Source organism: Colossoma macropomum, unplaced genomic scaffold (assembly GCF_904425465.1).
Source record: "Colossoma macropomum unplaced genomic scaffold, Colossoma_macropomum, whole genome shotgun sequence".
NCBI classification, from domain to species: Eukaryota; Metazoa; Chordata; class Actinopteri; order Characiformes; family Serrasalmidae; genus Colossoma; species Colossoma macropomum.
Window position 1 is genome coordinate 10925972 of NW_023494786.1, and position 19079 is coordinate 10945050.

The 19079-nt window shown below is 38.4% G+C and overlaps 1 protein-coding gene across 1 annotated transcript; it reads right to left on the reverse strand.

The window, feature by feature from the left end:
• Nucleotides 1–1506: 1506 nt before the first annotated feature.
• Nucleotides 1507–10365, reverse strand: LOC118827307 (L-amino-acid oxidase-like). Its single transcript, XM_036598621.1, is given in 10 exon segments — nt 1507–2945; nt 2947–3220; nt 4247–4383; nt 4560–4598; nt 4600–4629; nt 4755–4956; nt 6416–6528; nt 8169–8383; nt 10019–10121; nt 10314–10365. Coding segments are annotated over 9 exon segments (1554 nt in total). The 5' UTR covers nt 10074–10121; nt 10314–10365; the 3' UTR covers nt 1507–2456.
• Nucleotides 10366–19079: the final 8714 nt, after the last annotated feature.

Below are 19079 nucleotides of genomic sequence, written 5' to 3' on the forward strand. Positions count from 1 at the left end.
ATTTATGTAAAAGAGCCAGTGGGTATATGGCAGCCTATGGTGAGGTCCAGCCTGTGAGGCTGTGAATGCTACAACTCTGAGCCAGTGTGTAGAATCCCTCCACCCATGCTGGCTTCTTCACCTCTGAGTTTTTGGGGTGTAGAATTTAAAAAAGGTAACATAACCCACCCTGAAACAGGCCTCCCCACACAGCTATCTTTCAACTTTGAGAGAATCAAAATTCACCAATCAGTCTGGATAAAAGCCAAGACACTCAACAGGAAATGCCCTTTCCACAAAGCCAGGAAAGCTCCTTGATTGGTCAGCTGCCTTTGACACTGTGAACCACCAGATGCTCATTTCAACCTTTTTTAGACTTGGACATTGGAGGCACAACTTTTGCTTGCTTCTCACAGTCTACCTTTTGCTTGGTTCTCACATTCAACCCCTGCTGAAAAAGGACCATTAGAAACCATTAGAATTAAAACCTTTTTTTAATGGGAATTTGCTTAATGGTTTCCAATAGAGAAAACTTTTATAACTTTTCCAATAGTCGAAACTTTTTTTCTATTTTTTGTGGAAAACTTTTAGATCCCTTTAGGAAACCATCAAATTCATTTAGAATCAGCCTTTGGTCACATGTTAAACCGTTAGGATCATTTACATTTTAATATCAACCCATTAAAAAAGCCAAAACACATTACAAAACCATCAGGAACCAACAGAAACACTTCATGGTTTCTATGGGTTTTTTCAGCAGGGACCTTTCTCTTCAAGGTTGACATTACGAGATTGGAATGGCTCTGTCTCTGCCTCATTTACTACTCACTACTCGAGTTCCCCATTTACCTACCTGCAGAGCACTCCTCTACACTGGACACCTGCACCACTATTGGCTCCTTCACCAACCATCTGTCTCACAGAGTTAAAAAATATTTCAAAAACTTCAAAAACGTTTCCATTTGCTACTTTCATGTTTTTTTAACATTGTGTAATGTTGTTCAAGTTGAATGTTGCGCTCTTTCATGTAGGTTCATTCATAGACTGTATATAGGAGTCTATGGTTCAGTTTCCTTAACCTGGCAACCCCCATGAGCTTAGAGCCAGGGGAGGAGGGTGCGGGGCCAGACAACCCTCTCCAATATTTTGTATTGGTATTACAGGGCCAATTTTAAACGCTTGCTGTCAGTATTACATATTGCTCCTTTAACCAGAGATTCAGTTCAGTATAGGCCGCTGGCAAATGTATAGAATGAAAGTACTCCAAATGAAAAAGAGCCTTCACTTTGTATGAAGCAGTCCTGTTTTCTCTTATAGTAATTATGTTTTAATTTACATATATGGTAAACAGCACTTTGAGTAAGAAGCAAATCACGATTTTTGTTGTATGAATATTGATATTTCACACCACTGTGTATATACAATCCCAATGAACCATGAAACAAAACTAAATTAGGAATGGAAAGATTGTTTATCGTAAAATGACCTAAACAAAAAACACTAGGAGAAGGAATCACCACTGGCAGATCACAGAACCAAATCAGGAGGATTTTATTAAACAATAAGCTTTGTATCTTATATTGTCACTGTAGGAACAAAACTTTTTATCTGCAAAATGGAAACTTTACAGGAGAATGCAAAACATTCTTAACTTCTAATAATTTCTGTTGGTCTGTTCGTCATGAAATTTTAACACTAAAGGTAACTTGAGTTTTCAAATAATGCAAAAATAATGTAAAAAGTAATAAAAAGTGGGGATCCAAGCGAATAGCTTTTTTATTCAAAGCTGCCTTCAGCTTCTTCAAGGCAGTGAGTATTTTCGGAGCAGTGGGATTTTGCGTGACATTAACGATATGCTGACTATTTTAAAATAATTTTTAAAAATGATTATGATTTTGGTATGTTCATGCCATAGTTTTAAAATTGATGTTACCCTTTTTTAATACACTCTGGTATGACCAGTAGGCCTGTCACAATCCCAACATTTTAACTGATAATCAAACTGCTATAGAAATAATACTGATTAACATTGATTGTCTTTTTTGTTCATTGAATTAAACGATTACAGTACAAGTGGCTAAATTGGCGGATTAGTAGCTCCCAACTGATGACAAACAGTCTCAAGCTCAAATAAACAAACATTACTCACTGCTGCCCTCTAAAGATGTTAACAGCACGAATAAGAAGTAAGAACGTCTGCTGTTTGCATAAAACCTAATATCCTAATAAATGCATAAAACCTAATGTCCTAATAAATGCGTCTCTGCCTTCTTTTATTTACATGTTTTTGCGTCAATCCAACTAATAAAACCGCATACACATTTGCATTCTAAAACAATAAACTTATGATTGAGAAAGCTAAAAAATAATTGTAGTCAGCTTAAATATTTGTGATCAGCTCAAATAGTTGTGAACAGTCAGTCATGTAATAATTGTGACAGGCCTAGTGACCAGATACACTGTTTGGCATTTTTATTTTACAGGATCATGTTTATGTTCTGGGCAGCTCTTAGAGCAGACTTCATAGCCGTCTCAATCCAGCCATGAGGCATCGCCGTATGCTCTCCAGCGAAGTGAATCCTCCCCTCGCTCTTGAACAGATCCGAGGCATAGTGAGTTTTCTGGTAGGGAGTGAAGATGGCAAAGGCCCCGTGGCTGTAAGGATCCTGCGCCCACTTCTTCACAATGCCGCCAGTGAAGAGGCGCCGGATGCCCTCACCGTGGATCTTCACCAAGTCATCCAGCATTATGGCCATCAGCTCATCTTCCTGCGTCCCCTGGAAGAGTGTGGAGTCATCAGACCAGGTGTAGGAGGCCAGCAGGGCGCCCCCTTGTATCCCTGGGAAGGTATGGCTGGGGTAGTAAATGAACCTTGAAGGCATGTCTGTGATGCTTCTTCCTCCTCTGATGCCTTCTTTCTCCCAAAATCTCTCACTGAAGCTCAGCACAACCTTGGTGGAGCTGGCGATAGTGCACTGAGCGCAGAGCTTCCATCTTTCGGACCGACAGAGGAGGCTGGAAATCCATGAAGAGACAAGCTTTGGCTGTAGTTGTCACCAAGGCAAAGTCAAACGTGCGGCTGATTAAAGTGGAGGGGTTGCGCCAGTCTTTATACGAAACCGTAACATTGCTGCTGGTTTGACTAATGCGTTTGACAGTTGAGTTGAGGAGGATTGTGCCATTCAGTACTTCATAAAATTTTCTGGGTATGTGGTCCATCCCGTCTGAGACTTCGAAATATCTGAAAGAGATCAAGTAATAAAAAGAAGCAACAGCAATTCATACCATATGAAGTGAATTCCAGAGTGAGTATATGCAAAAGGTGCACCGGCAAAATAAGTTAGTGCTTATTTTGGATTATGAACACATCATAAATTGGATTTTAACTCAGTTCATCTCCCAATTTATTCATTGCCAGTTCCTTTCCAAAGGCTATGGATGAAGCCTTCTCAGACTTCCCTTTGCCCTATTCAAACTTATGATCAGGGAATCCTGTGGTGCCACTGCCTAACTAGATCTAAGCACAGACAAAGCTTTCTGTGTGAGCATGATGAACTGTTTAAGCAGAGGCCGTATTGCTATGTGCTAATTCACCTTTTTCATTCTTTGTTGGAATAACTAGGCCTTCTTTCTAGTCAGAGACCTGAGAGGAGCAGCATTCAGTAGTCAGACAGAAAGCTGTAAGCAGTGGCTAGCAGATGTGGCAGTTTGTGAAGATGGGTCAAATTTTAGCTGACTGTTAGCTGATGTAACAGAATTGGCAGTTAGTGTTCTCCTCCAAGCATGTTGAGCTGTCCAGTGACGTTACATTATCAGCAGTTAGAAAAGATATGGTGGCGTTTCACATGACTTGGAGAAAGCATGTGCTGGCCTTTGCCCTCCCAGCTTGGTAGTATGGTGTGATAGGGCGAAACCTAGCTAGCAGCTAGGACTGACAGTGACCAAATTGCAGAGAAAATTGGGTAAAATAAATGTAAGCACTTTCTGAAGTCCTCATTCAATACATATAATTACCTTCTAAAAATTGACCATTCTTCCTCCATTGCCTAAAAATGTTAACTAAGTGAGCTTAGCTGTCCGGGGTGTAGCCTTTACCCCCTTTGCTTTACCCAACTGGTGATTGGTGATTATAAACATTGTACATACAGTATTTTTTGCAAATACAGGGCTAATAAATAACTTTTAAGACAGAAAGTTAAGAAAGAAAACATGATATGAAGTTGAAACACAGGAAGTCTGGTCACTCTACTTGTTATAGTATACTTACTCTGTATTATCACTGATGTCCGACTGGATGTAGAGCATCTCTGTGAGGCTAGTGTAAAAGAAGCTGTTCTCATTAAGGATGTCTCCAATCATACGCAAAGCTTCTCGACTCAGGTTACCCTCTTTCACTAAATACTCCTGTGAAGTCAAACAGAAATCTGTTAGAACCAAACTTGCTTTATATGGTTGAATGCAAAAGTTTGAACACCCCCAGTCAAATTACGTTTAGGTGATTAAACTTAAACTTTTGCATACAACAGTGTATTTGTGTTAAATACTAGAACAGATAAAAATAGAGTGTTTTGCGTTATTACCTTAACAGAATATGAATCATACTTCTCCATCGTCTTTTTGGCAGCCATCTTTCTTCACGTCATCTCTTATCTAGGTATGAAATGAGGATGATTTTTGATCATAATAGGAAAATGTTAAAAATGTACCTACAACATGGAGGTGTTGGCTCAACAGGGCATTTCAGTACTTTTTGATATCATCTTGCTGTTACTGACCTTCTCCAATGCCATGTCAAAAAGTTCACTGGCTGATTTCCCCTTCTCCCGCTCGTTTAAGGTGTAGTTCAACATATCGGGGTTTTCTTTCACTGTGTAGGTTTTTAGAAGCAAGCCATTTACATAATAGTAAGTGTTAATGTCTTCTTCAATGAAAGGATTCAGCTTCAGCTTAGTCTTTGACAGAAACTCCATGAGAATCCTGGAAAGTGAATAAGGTGATAAAAGTTACAGTGTCAGAATTGGCTTTTAAAAAAACATTGCATGCAACCTCTCCATCTTCATCAGTGGAGACAGAACAGAACAAGACATAAGACACAGTCCTTATAGTGGTGCATTCTGAACAGATCATTCAGATTTGTAAATTCAAGCTAAACAACTGTAAATGAACAGTAAAAATGACCTACACTCCATTGTAAACATGTGAAAACACTGAAATGTCCCTACATTACACAGAATTACATTTGGTCACGTTAGCATATGTAAGAATAGACTTCATGGGGTCTCAATGTGAAATGACATTTGAAACGTAAGTTATGATACTAATATGCGGATGTAAAGTTGATATCACCTTCTGATGAAAATGAGGAGTAATGAAGAATTATGAGATCATAGAAATTCTGACTTTGTTGGTCTTGTCTAGTTCTGAGTTGCAAATGATTGTGCAAATGATTTCTCATTAAGAAGCCACAAAATATATAGATATTTTATATGCTGAATACTTTCATGCTGATGTTTCTACTTTCTAAAGCTGGCTTTACACTGTGAAACTTACATGCAACTTGTTAAATGTTATGGGTTGCCTGCAACTTTCCATGCAACTTGACAGTTACACAAAGTTTTCATTGCCGTTCTTTTTTTTCTATATCTATATCTTTTCTATATAATTGAGTTTTTAATCTGTTGTGTGTAGGTTAAGCCTTTGAAAAGGAATGTTCACTAGCTTTTACAGTTATAGCCTACTTAATTCCTTGCTCGTCCGGTTCACGACAAGTTCTCAGTCTCATCTTTGTCCTACAATTGCAACAAAGAAATTACAATGTCCTACAAAGGAATCTGAGCTCTGTGTAATTTGAGGGCACGGAAGTGGAGAAAGTAATCTAGCTATGTAAATCATGTTAATAACACAGTAATGAAGAATAAATGGTGGCACTAACAGCCAGTTAAACAGCTGTTTGTGTTAGCTGGCCACCTGTTTATAGAAATGATAGCTTCGAGAAACTCAGATTTGTTGTCATGGCTCAGAAAACTGACAACATTAACAACTTATCAGCTGAGTCAGTGAACCACCTTCTGTTTCATGTTCTTGTCCATTAACACGAAACTTTCATATAAGTTGAGATGGGTGCCACGTTTGCGTCTGAGTTTCAAATGAGTTGCAGGATGCTTTACTTAATGTGACATTAAGTATAAGTGCAATTTAGTTTCATGTGGGAATCAAGCATGAAAGTTTCACCCTGTAAAGCCGGCTTAAAGAACCTGTAATGTCTGATGAGAAACACTGGCTATTCTATTTTGAAATCATGACTAATGATCACTACTTAGCAAACACAGATGAAAATGAGTTATGGCACCAGTAAGACCGAGAACCCCTGATCCAGGCAAAGTATTTAAGGTTATAGAACATTAAAAAGGTAAAGCATTTGGGTTATAGAACTCACCTGTGAAACCCTGGGATCCTCATGGCACCAAATTCTGCATACCAGCCCTCATTTTTCTTCCTGTATGTCTGGATTCGTCCACCTATATGATCACTTGCTTCTATGATTGTAACCTATTGATTCAAATGCACAGTGAGTAAGAATTCAGGGAAATTTACAAAGGCAGTATATAAAGACCTTACGTTTGAATCTCATGCAGCTTCAGTTCTTTCACAGCTCCAGTCATTGGGACCCCCTATCCATTCAATAAGATTTATCATAACTCTGACAAACTTATTTCAATTCATCAGGTAATTATGGAGGTCTTCGTGAGTTGGGTCAGGGGTATGAGAGCAGGGAGCATGTGGGGTCGAGACAGTGATCGGGCAACACTGGGTGTGATGTTCACGTAGGGATTCAAAGGTAATAGTTACAAAAGAGAATGTTTTTTCTTGCTACACTGAAGTATTTTTAATCACACCGATCAGGCATAACATTATGACCACCTCCTTGTTTCTACGCTCATTGTTATTGTCTCTGACTTTACATCTACAAGGTGGACTGACAGAGTAGGAGTGTCTAATAGAGTGGACAGTGAGTGGATGCAGTGTAAGGCAGTATTTCTAAGAAACTAAATGACTGTAATTTTACAGTTTTTTTAACCAACAGTGATAAAACTATTTATTGTTAATTAACTGGGTTTGTCTGGCAGCCCCTGACTTTATATCTCAGAATCAGGGCTGACTCCAGTTGCAGGCAGAGGAATTAGCTTAGCAACACATTTTCAAACAAACACAGCACTTCCGTAAGTCATTATGAACATGGACATTAGTTAAATGTTTTAAATGTAAATGTAAATAAACTGTTTTCAGTCCTGGGGCCTGGGGTCCAGCACAGTTTGGTGATTTCCTTGCTCAAACATGTCATCTAAACTCAACTAATTAATTTAACTGGCTGGTTTGGCAGGTGTGCTTAAACAGGGAAATCAGCAAACTGTTCTGAACACTGGCCAGAAATGAATATCCCTGCTGTAGGCTGAGTCTTTCCTATACACCAGGCATGTCAAACTGGGGACCTTCTGGGCCAAAGTGCTGCAAACATTAGCGTTTACCATCATCTAACGCTCTGAATTCAGTTCATGAAGGCCCTTGCTAATTAGCTGATGAGCTGAATCAGTTGTGTTTAATGAGGCAGTGTGCTGAAGTCTGCAGAGTTTTGACCTGCAAGGACTGGAGCCTGACACATACTATATACTGTCAGGGGAACCAGTAAATGATGATTCTTTAAACTACAACCAATGTAAATGTACCTTCAATGGTACAACATGGACTATAAGGTCCAAATGTGTACTTTTAATAAGATGCATTCACACATCTTATTTGCAAAAAGAAATACTCAAAAAAAAAACACTTAAGTTCATGAAAGTTCTGCTACTTCTCTTAAAATGGAATTCCCTGTGTTTTTTTTTGTTTGTTTTCCAGCATTAGACGTAGTGTCATGTGCAAAGCTGCTAACAACAATTCTATGAATCATCTGAACCATGTGAAAGAGATGGTAACAAAACTGGCAGTAAGAATTTTAATGAGGCCAGATGTAGTCTAGCAAAATAGGACTATATGGAGGACTACCAGCAAATACCAAACATTGATTTGATGTGCTAGAATATCTGAACATGGTGTATAAAGGCTGTGCAGGACCTTTAAAAAGCTGCAATGGAAATGAATCAGACAAACTTGAAATGATTGAGGTCCAGAGTGTTTAATGTAAGAGATACCTTATGTCCAGCGTCCTGCAGAACCTTAGCCGCTGTAAGTCCAGCAATGCCTCCACCAATGACAGCCACACTTCGAGGAGTCGTTGTAGGGCAGAGACCTCGGTCCATTATCTCACAAAGTTCTTCATAATCAGGGTCTTTTAGGCATTCAAAAAGAGGATCATCTGCACAGGCACCGACATCGAAGGCTGTGACCAGTACAATAAGAACGGGCACTGAAAAAAACGGAAATGAAGCATTACACATAATATTAAGCAAAACACACAAGTTCAGAACGCACTGCATCACAAGCCTTAACTTCACCATCCACTGTATTAGAGCTCTAGTCTCTAATAAAGTCTGGTCACTTTATGAGGACCACCTGCCTTATAGATCCACTATAACTGGACACTTTATTAAGTACACCTCTTTATGTATTCTCTCGTCCATTTTATCAGCTCCACTTACTATATAGGTGCACTTCGTAGTTCTACAATTACAGACTGTAGTCCATCTGTTTCTCTGCATACTTTATATTAGTATACTTTCTGTTAGCCTCTTTTCACCATGCTTTTCAATGGTCAGGATTGAAGTTGAGGCCATGGCCACCAGCAGTCACCAGGGGCCGCACAAGTATGTTTTTGTTTGTTTGTTTGTTTTTCATATATAATTTGGGTCATTCTTTATAATACTGGCAGAAACTAAAGCCATCATGAACACTGACGTTTTAAAGTAAAAGAAGTCTTTTATATTCTTCCAAACCTCTTAAAATTATTCATACACATTGGCAGCTTTAGGGAAACCCTTTCAAAACACTCAATCTTCATCATTTCAGAGAGCTGGAAACTTCAAAATAAGGTTGCAAAAGCAGACATCAGTCAGAGTTATTTAAAACAGAAAACTATACAGATCCCTTTGGGAACTATAAAAGTGAGGATTGTTTCTAGTGTCGTTCCACAAAACGAATGAGAGATTTTCCACATAGAACAGGTACATTACAGGCACATATACGTTAAAAGTGTTATTAATCGCAACTCTCATGTAATGTGGTATATGCTATTTGTTGCCCATGTGGTTTGTTATATGTGGGGACAACATCTACAGAGTTCTGCACTAGACTTTGTGAGCATCGTAGCGCCACACACTGTGTTAAATGGTGGTCATTTAATTTGTGAAATTTTTCTACTTTGATAAAGAACAAGTGGTTGTGGAACAAGACAGAGACAACGATAAACTACGTAAATCCAGGGAAATGTTTTGGATGAACCACATAGACACATTATCTCCAACAGAGATCATTTGAATAGATTATAAATCATTTAAATAATTTAAATAGTTATAAATGTGTTGTGTCTTGTTCATCATCTGTCTATGCTTAGGCCACTAGATGGGGCAGATGAGGAGATGAGACCGCTTCTCTAATTAGGAGGCCACACCTGAGGTGGATGAGAGGCATCCAAGTACAATGTTGATCAGACATTAATGTTCAAAAAACAGCCCTGGCCTCACTAAATATACTGGCAGAACTGTCCACATGGCTACTACATCAAGCAAGGACAGCAGATTTCATAATACTACTTGGACACAGCCTGTATCCACACACTCATAAAATTAAGATGACAGGAAATTACATCACTCAATTTCACGAAGAAGATAACAAGTTATAATGTGAAATAGCATTTTTGTCCATTTTTGTCTGTTTGCCTTTTGTTTGAACAGGGCTGAAAAGTGTAGTTTAATTATTAGTATAATAACAATAATATGGTGAGTGTTAGTCTGAATAAAGCAGACAGTTAAATAAAGCCTTACAATATTGTTTAACTTCTAGATCACAGCCAAACGACATCTTTATTTTTTTTATTTCTACTTACAGAGGCGGCACATCCCCCAGTCCTGAGACATGTTCCCCCGAGACCACCAGCACATCCTCAGCCGTCTCCTCCAGCCCACCCTCTGCTCTGAGCAAACAGAAACCTGGGGAAAGGAGACCTTCTCCATTCAAAGTGTGGCACACAAACTCTTCATTCTTCCCTTTTTCTGGCTTAAATCATCCTTAGTTTTACTCTTTGTTAATATGTTCAGTTATTAGGCTGAAAAACTATAAATGGTCAAACTGACGTTTATTTGTTAATTGTCTAATTTAATAGATTGATCAAGTCCGCTCACCAGAGTTAGTGTGTCCAGTCTTCTGAAGAGTCTGGGTAGGCCTCACCCTGGTTTTTATCCTGACTGAAATTGAAAGTATCATGGATTGTGGAAGTAGGGGCTGGAATAAGCGTCCCTGTACACGACCACAGCCACAAACTTTCTATGAGGAACTTCACTTGAGCAGCTGAAAACAAATGATCTTTTCCAACGTGAGAGCTGGCTGAAGAAAACCAGCACTCCTGAGAAAATGCCAGCTCTTGTGTGAATCATGAAGAGATTTCAACTTTATTACCGACCACCAAGAAAAGTTTTACCTATAAGTTACAACAGGCTGACAGGGCTCTTTGAAGTGACACATTGACTATGAGAGGTGAAGTGTAGACTGCCATTCTGGCCTGCTTATGATAAATTGTTCACAAATGCTAGCAGTAACATTTTGAGTCTAAACCTGAACCAAACCATTATTATTATATAATAATATAACAGTTATTGTTAGATTACAGATAAATCCAGCTTTAAAAAATGTATTTATCAAGAAGCGCTTTCATATTAAACATATTATACAGAAGATATTTTTGGCCAAACAAACTGAACGTCCTTTTGGCTGCACTAAACCACATGTGTCAGGCTCCAGTCCTCGTGGGCCAAAACACTGCAGACTTCAACATGTTGCCAAATTAAGCACACTTCATTTAGGCCTGGAACGTCCCCAGTTGGACATGCCTGCACTAAACTGTACCCTTCAGATCAGTGTTATTTCCTTTATCCATTTTCTCACAGTTGTGGGACTTGTGGACATCAGTGCTAAATTCTGTCAACAGACCAAGCGGCTGACCCCAGCGTACCTGATGAAAAACTGTATGTGACAGTAGGGAGGAACAATAGGGCAAATGAAAACTAAAGCAAAGTAAAAGTTTCCAAAAGTGATCTGAGCCCAACACATATTTGGAAAATGCAGTCAGGACCCACTGGGTTCAGACAAATTTATGAAGCTATACTCATCAAGTACGTAGCTGGAAAAGAACTGGCTGCCCATTATCACTCTAATAAGCAATAATTAGGGTGAGTGAAGCATTTTCCAAAGCGCCTTTATTTGTATTCTGTACTTTATAACCTTTTACACAACATTTTCAAAGCCCCACTTTTATATCCTTAATAAGCCTTATTAAACCAAGAGCTAGTACCAGAACTTACCAAGCCAATAACTGATGATTAACTGGCTGCTTAATAATAAGTAATTAAATAATAACTAGGCTGCTTAAATATTCTTACTTGTGTATTATACATCATAAACTTGCACAGAACCTTTTTGGTTCTCTGTGGAATGTGCTTGTTAATTAATTCTGTAATGAAAGATCAATATCTGAAATATTGTGTTTCATCAGAATTGTTTCTTTTTTTTTTCTCAAATCACTAGTTTGGTGTTTTCTTTTGATTCTTAACAATGACTCTACAGTAAATAACAATTAGCTCTCAAATAAGACAAATTGACCCCCTATTTTAAAGAGAAATCTCAGATTTCTAGTTAACGTTTATACCAAAGAAGGAGTCAGTTCACCCTACTTGCTGTTTTATAAAGTAGTAATAAGCAGAAATCACCAGCTACTGGCTTGTTGAGGCATTAAAGGGGCATTATAATATCCAACATACTGAATTGTTATCATACTCGCATGTTTTACACATATGCACCCCATTACAGCGCTCAAAACAGTGTTAGATTTGGTAGGGAATTAATCTTTAATATTTCATTCCACATCTTTCTAATCTAATCACATCTAATGACACCCAGAAACTAAATGTCTTGCATGATGTTTTGCATGTTTCCACATGTTTGCAGATTGTTTGCTGATCATATGTATATTATTCTGATGTTCTGCCAGGCTGGATCTGCATTCTTCCTCATTTCAGGGGTTTTGAATCTTCGGTTTCACCTTCAGCATGGGAACAGTGTGCTTTATTTAATTTAGACTGTGTGGTTAATGTGGCCGTTTAACATGGACTACCCAAGAAAAGCTACCTAAAGTTTGCCTATTAAAAATAGTTTCACAGACTAAAACAGCAACGTTAGTTATAAAATAACAAGTGCCAGATGTGGAAAGACTTCCGTCCACTAATAAACCTGATCAAGATTTTCTGAATAAACTGATTAGATGCATCCAGCAGATTAGAATTCAAACTAAACTTTGCAGAAAGACAGAGTCTCCAGGAGGAGGGTTGGTGACCACTGACCTACACTAGACTCACTTTTGAATTAATCCACGCTCTTAAAAAAAGATGGTTCTTCAAGGGTTCTTTAGTAAAAGGATTGATTCTACTTAGAACCATTTCATGCTTAAATGGTTCTTTGCATGGTAAAATGGTTATTTAGACTGATGGAGAATATGTTGTGTGTGGTTCTATGTAGAGCTTTCTGAAAATGGTTCTATATAGCACTAAAAAGGGTTCTTCTGCTGTTACAAACTTGACATCATAACAATAGAAGAACACTTTTTGGTGCTATATAGAACTATTTTCAGAAAGTTCTACATAGAACCATATATAACGCATTCTCCATCAATCTCACCATGCAAAGAACCATTTAAGTATGAAGTATGAAATATATAGAGCCATTCCCTTTACTAAAGAACCCTTGAAGAACCATGTACTACCAGGAAGGCACTGGGCAGAAGTGGCAATAATAACAAAATGTAGCACAGTGGAAACTGCAGACTAAGACTGTGTCAGAGGAATTATGTTTATAGTGAAACAAAGCTTTCATGGCTTCGTGGGTTTGACAGGTTTTAATAATCTATGGTTGCAGGTGTACAGTCAAGAGTGAGTGAGGTTTAGTGTTCTTAAGACTTTATGTCTATGCTCCACGTTTAGAAACAATGTTGAAGAAGTCATGGCGGTCACATATATACATACAGCATGACCAGGGGTTGGTGAAAAACTTCAGTGACCACAGGATGTATGATCCTATGTCAGCAAAGTGGGCTTTCCAGAGGAAGCTGGAGTTTTTCAAATGTGATGTGCAGGAGTGTGAGCTCCACTTCTCAGGACAGTAACGCCACTGGTTTCACAATTCATTCATGGAATCAGCTGATTCAAACCTTGTTTTTGATTTCAAAACTCACTTCACTGACCTCACCCTGGGAGAAAAGAAAAACTCTGAAATGCTGTAACAAGCTGGTGGTCTGCTTTGTCACATGGTTCTTCACAGAACTATCGAAACAAATCATCAAACAACACTTTCCCTTTCTCTCCACAGAAAACAGAAGCTGAATGTGACCCATCTCAATAGAAGACGTTCCATCACTTCCTTGTACATTGTACTCTTACCGCATTAGCAGATACCATCAGTACCCACAAGTGCCCAGAAATACAAAGAAATGCAAGGTGACACTGTGCGCCTCGTATGCACCTTGCTTCGGTTTTGCCTCATGTTCATTGAATTCACTTAGGCTTCGACTGCCTCACTCCATGACTGAGTGAAACAAAGCATTCACTCATCTACTGGACTCCACTAATACACTGTCCCTGGTCCTGGATGCCCACTGGCCTGCACTTTTTTAGTGTTTTCTCTGTCTCCGACATATCTGATCTAACTCATCAGCTCATTAACAGCCCTTTATTGAGTTAAAGTGGGTGTGTTAAAGCAGGTAAAGTAATAAAATGTACAGGACAGTAGGCCCTCAGGACCAGGGCTGCAAAACACTGCCCTAATGTATCAAGGCCCACATCTGAAGGGGCACTACATGTAATTAGTGTGAAATACAGTTGACATTGACATATCATATAGTATGAAATGGAGTTTACATCCATAGGCAGTGTGGAATGGTGCTTACACTGATATACAGTATGTAATAGAATGTACGCTGAAATGTAGTTAAGCAATAGAACATGCTATCGCAAACAACACAGCAATCTCTGCGACAATAATGTTCAAGATAAAACATGGCTTCAAGTGTTCTGTTACATTTAGACAACGATTTTGCAAAGTAAAGAAAATGTAATGCTAACTTCCCCATGCAAAACATGTAGTTCCAGCAGCTTAAAGCCACCACTGCTGTTACTTAGCAACTGATGTTTAGGTGAACAATGCAAGTATGATGAAGAAACATGCTTTAATCAGATAAAACAACATGGGTAGAATGTTTTTTGGATTCTGTGGTCAGGACTAACTGCTGTATAAAGTAGAATGAAATGTGGAATAGAGTTTGTGGTGATGGGTAATGCAGAACAGAATTTAAATTCAATGCATAGGAAAGAGTTTACACTGACGTGCCATCATTTTTTACATTTATGCCGGAATGGGCGAAACTACACTGACAGCACTGTGGATCAGTGAACATCACTTTCAGAGCACATATGGGTTCCTCTCTTGTGGCAGCTCAAATGAAAGCAGAAATAGGTATCCAGTGTAGCTTCTATACAGTAACCTTCATTGGCACAGAAGTGAAAAACTGGGCATCGATTTGGGGTTTAAAACGAGTGGAAGTGAAACCTAATCGAGAAGTAATTTTACGCTGACTGTCCAGCAGTGAACAGCATCATTAATGAGACTTTTTTAATATTGTTTAGTACTATATAGGGTTTTAAATTCAAATACACATTTATTTCACATAGAGTGTATTCTGTGGCAGAAAGTAATGGTTAAAGAACTTATTGATATAATCAGACCTTTGTATAATGTAACAAGTTACTTAAGGTAATCTCTTTAATTCCAATGTAACGTTCATCCAGTGTTCAAGATAGCTGTTTGTCTTTTGTTTATCTGGTTTATTTTGTTGAAGGCAAATCTGTGTGTTAGGATGACCATATGTCCTCTTTCTGGGACTTAAAAAACAAATTCATATATGCTTCCTTAAAACATATGCATATCATAGCTTGGGGTTTTTGGTGTTTGGACCTGGGCAATATTAAACAATATAAAATAAAAGTGTACGTGCAAATCTTAATAATACACATTTGTTTATCTGTAAGATAACCTGTGCTCAGTCTCATTACTCACACACAGACAAAGCACACATATCACACCACCAGTGCCTAACTAGGATCTTGTGAGCCCCAGTGCAAAAACAATTAATGGGCCCACTCATACAAAAACTAATTTCAGTTAATGAAAGAGACAATATATTTTGCTTGTTTATTCGCTATCGTTGTCTTAAATGAGTTGATGCGCTCAGGGCAAGCCAGTCAACCCATAGCATTTAATGTTAAATGTTTATGTTAGACTGTCATATGGACTAAAGCATTGTTTGTACTGGAATGTTTAAGTGACTGAGCTGATTATGTTACTGTCATACTTCATGGATGGGTATCATAGTTAAGTGGTCTAAGTCTAATCATAGTTAAGTAGTCTAATTCCTGATAGAGGGGAACAGCCTAAAGCAGTAGCCAGCTGGCTAGAGTGGTCAAGTAGAGGAGGCTAAAGACTGACCTGTTGCTGAATTGGTTATTCTGAGCACTTTTTCTTCCCCTCTTAACACCAAACTTCTCTCCTCTTCCTATCTGTTTTGTAAACTTGTTAACACAAACTGTAATGCGGTTAGCTGGTTCACTAACTAAGTTAGCTCGCCAGCTAAGTCTACTACACGTTTCTGATCTAATACCATTTATTATGTTTATATCATACACTTATGTACTTTAAGAAGACCAATCGTGTGAGAGATTAGGGGGTAGAGGGTCAGGGGAGGAGATTTGTTAACATCTTAATGGACATGGCTGTGCAATTTTTTTGATTAGTTTATCTTTAGAGCAACTGACCTGGACAGTCCAACTGACCAGGCAGAAAATCCCAACAGGCAGTCTGAGTCTGGAGGGAGCTAAAAAAATATTTGGGGGGACAAATCGCTGTAGGCCCTCCTGCATCATGGGCCCCAATCTGACTTAATAGTGCTGAATAAAGGGATATTGCATGAAAAGAAAGCATTCTAATGCAGCAGAGCTGGTCTCTATGGCTGTGTTCAGACTACAGGCAAATTGGATTCATTTCTCAAATCAGATATTTTATGATGACTGTTCGCATTGTTATTTGCAAGTGATTAGATCGGATTTGTGCGTCCAGACATCACCAGTCTATCTGCATACAGTCTATACAGGTTACTGTGGTAACGACGTAGGTGTCAGTAACTACGTACGTAGCTATGCTGGTGACATGGATTTCAAACATGGATGCAGGAGAAATGGGGCTGCATCATCTCGCCGTCCAAACTCCAAATTCTCCGTCCAAATTCTGTGACTAAGGCATGGATCTTTGGTGCTCTTCTTGAATCCCAGCACTTCTGTCACTCTGGATTTGACATTGTTGTTGCAATGCACTATAAAACACACTATGAAATCTGATTTTAGCGGCCAGAACATCCAGACTGAGACGCATCTGTAAAAATCTGATTTGATTTGCATTTCAAACCACCTCCAAATGTGGTGTGGATCTGATTTGCAAAAATCAGATTTCATGTGCTTATTTGCTGTCCACGCTATCAAAAATCAATCTGGATACAATCTGGATATGCCAAAAATCAGATTTGGACTGGCAGTGTGAACAAGACCTGTGTAGGAGTTGGGTTGGAAGTAGATCCTGAATGTTCTACTTGTTTCCCTCACAGATTACCCCCACTTGGAGACGAGCAGAAGAAATGTGAGTTAAATAATAAGAAACAGGAGAACCAGACTCAGCTTTTACACTCACAGGCTTTGCGCATAGAAATAGATGAGGAAACTGTTCTCAAGACACAGTAAACAGCCACTGGATAATGCAGTAAACCTGGAACTTCAACTTATCCTTCAACACCTTGACCACTCAGTGACCTACACATTAATCCTATTCTTAGACTTCAGCTCAGCATTCAATCCCATCATTCTGGATAATAAGCTCTCCCAACTCAGTGTTCCTGCCTCTACTTGCCAGTGGGTCACCAGTTTCCTCACAGGCTTAGAGCAGCAGCTCAGGCTGGAAAAATTCTCATCAAGTACTTAAACTTAAAAGTTCTGGCTGCCCCTAAATATGTGTGCTTTTCCCACTGCTCTTTTCACTATACAGTAATGAGTGCACATCCACAGATTCCTTTATTAAGCCTTGAAGTTTGTAGATCACACTATAGTCACTAGTTGTGCTGCACAGAAATGGTTGCTGACCTCACCTTCAGCAAAACAGCCAAATCTATGTGGAGCAATACATGTAAATATTTAAAATATAAAGATGACACATTTGTATAACAGTATCATTTGTTTTAGTTTAGACATCTATACTCAAACCTCCCCTGGAAAAAAATAACAGGAAGATAATCAAATAATCAGTACACTGAGACTAAAAGCTCTTAGACTAAAACGCAGTTAAGTAATCACTGTAGAATGATTAGTTAAAACTATACTACTCTCCTGGGACTTTTCCTTATTTGTCTTATTCGTTAAAAATGTGTTATTTAACATGCTAAAGTCAAAAGATCAGTCTGGAAGAAATCTACCAAAAAGGCTGTACCGGCTCATAAGGTTTCATGTTGGTGAGACATGCTGGGCTTTGATGATCATAATTTGTAGATACTGCCTAACCAGCTCTAAGCAGTTTCAGCAGCTCACAGAGATCAGCGTGAACTACGAGTATAAAAAGGCATTAAGTTCACACGAAAAACTAAAAGGAGGCTGATCAACTTAGTTACAAATAATGATCATTTGCACAAATGAAGATTTTTCACTCATCATTCTAAAACTGTGGAGAAAAAAATCATACATGCAAAAATGAAACCAACTGTTCAGCTCACGAGACTTAATTCACTCTCTTTTCACATGTCAGACTGTTTAAAAGTTTGATTTATAGCCGGTCAAACTGTAGACTTTTATTAAACCATTAGGATCTTTTATACTGTGATATCAACCCATAAAAAAAAACAAAACACTTTACAAAACCATTAGGAACCAACAGAAACACTCAATGGTTTCTATGGGGATTTCTTCAGCAGAGTTCAAATCTACACAACTCATGTGACAAAATTATGATTAAATTTCAGTGAAAGACAAGAAGTTTGCATTTGAATGTAATCCTGCTGGTAATCACTCTATTTTTATAATGTACCTGTAATCTGATTACTGTCTTTGGTCCTGTAACTGTAACAGAATACAGTTGTTTTTTTGTTTTCCAATTAAGTAACGCTGTTATATGCGTTCCGGAAATATGGTCCATGCTCCACCACAGTCAACGCTTAAGCACTAACTGTATTAGGTTTCAATGGACCCAAAGAAAAAGATGATCATTGGTCATTCCAAAACCAGTCCCTCCATGCTAACATTTGCAGAGCGTGACCCCTATTACTTAAAGGGGAGTAAATAAATACAGGGATCAACTCCGGGACGCCCTCGTAACTCTCCAGAGTAAGGAGAAAGCTGCCATTGCCACTGAGAGAGTGTGCTTAGTGTTAGGAAGCCAAGCTTTAAGCTTGCCACAAAAGTTATTTGAATTATTTTGACATAATAAAGGTTCTATTTTGCTTCTAGATTCCTTCTAAAACCTTTACATTTTGTGGAGGTCCTTCAACTTTAAAAAGATTCTACATCATATTTAATTTACAAAAATGGTTCTATCCATTGAAAGATGGTTCTTCTATGGCATCACACAAAGAACCCTTTTTGAAAGCGTTACTTTTGAGAGTGATGTGGAAAGCATCTACAATATCTTGCTGATGAAACAATGGACACAAGTCAGTAAACTTATTTTTAACTTCTCTAGCAACTTTGTTTAAAGTACATTGTGAAAAGGTTTTGTAAAAAAAAAGTTTTTATTCACACAACCAAAATAAAACTTGTAAA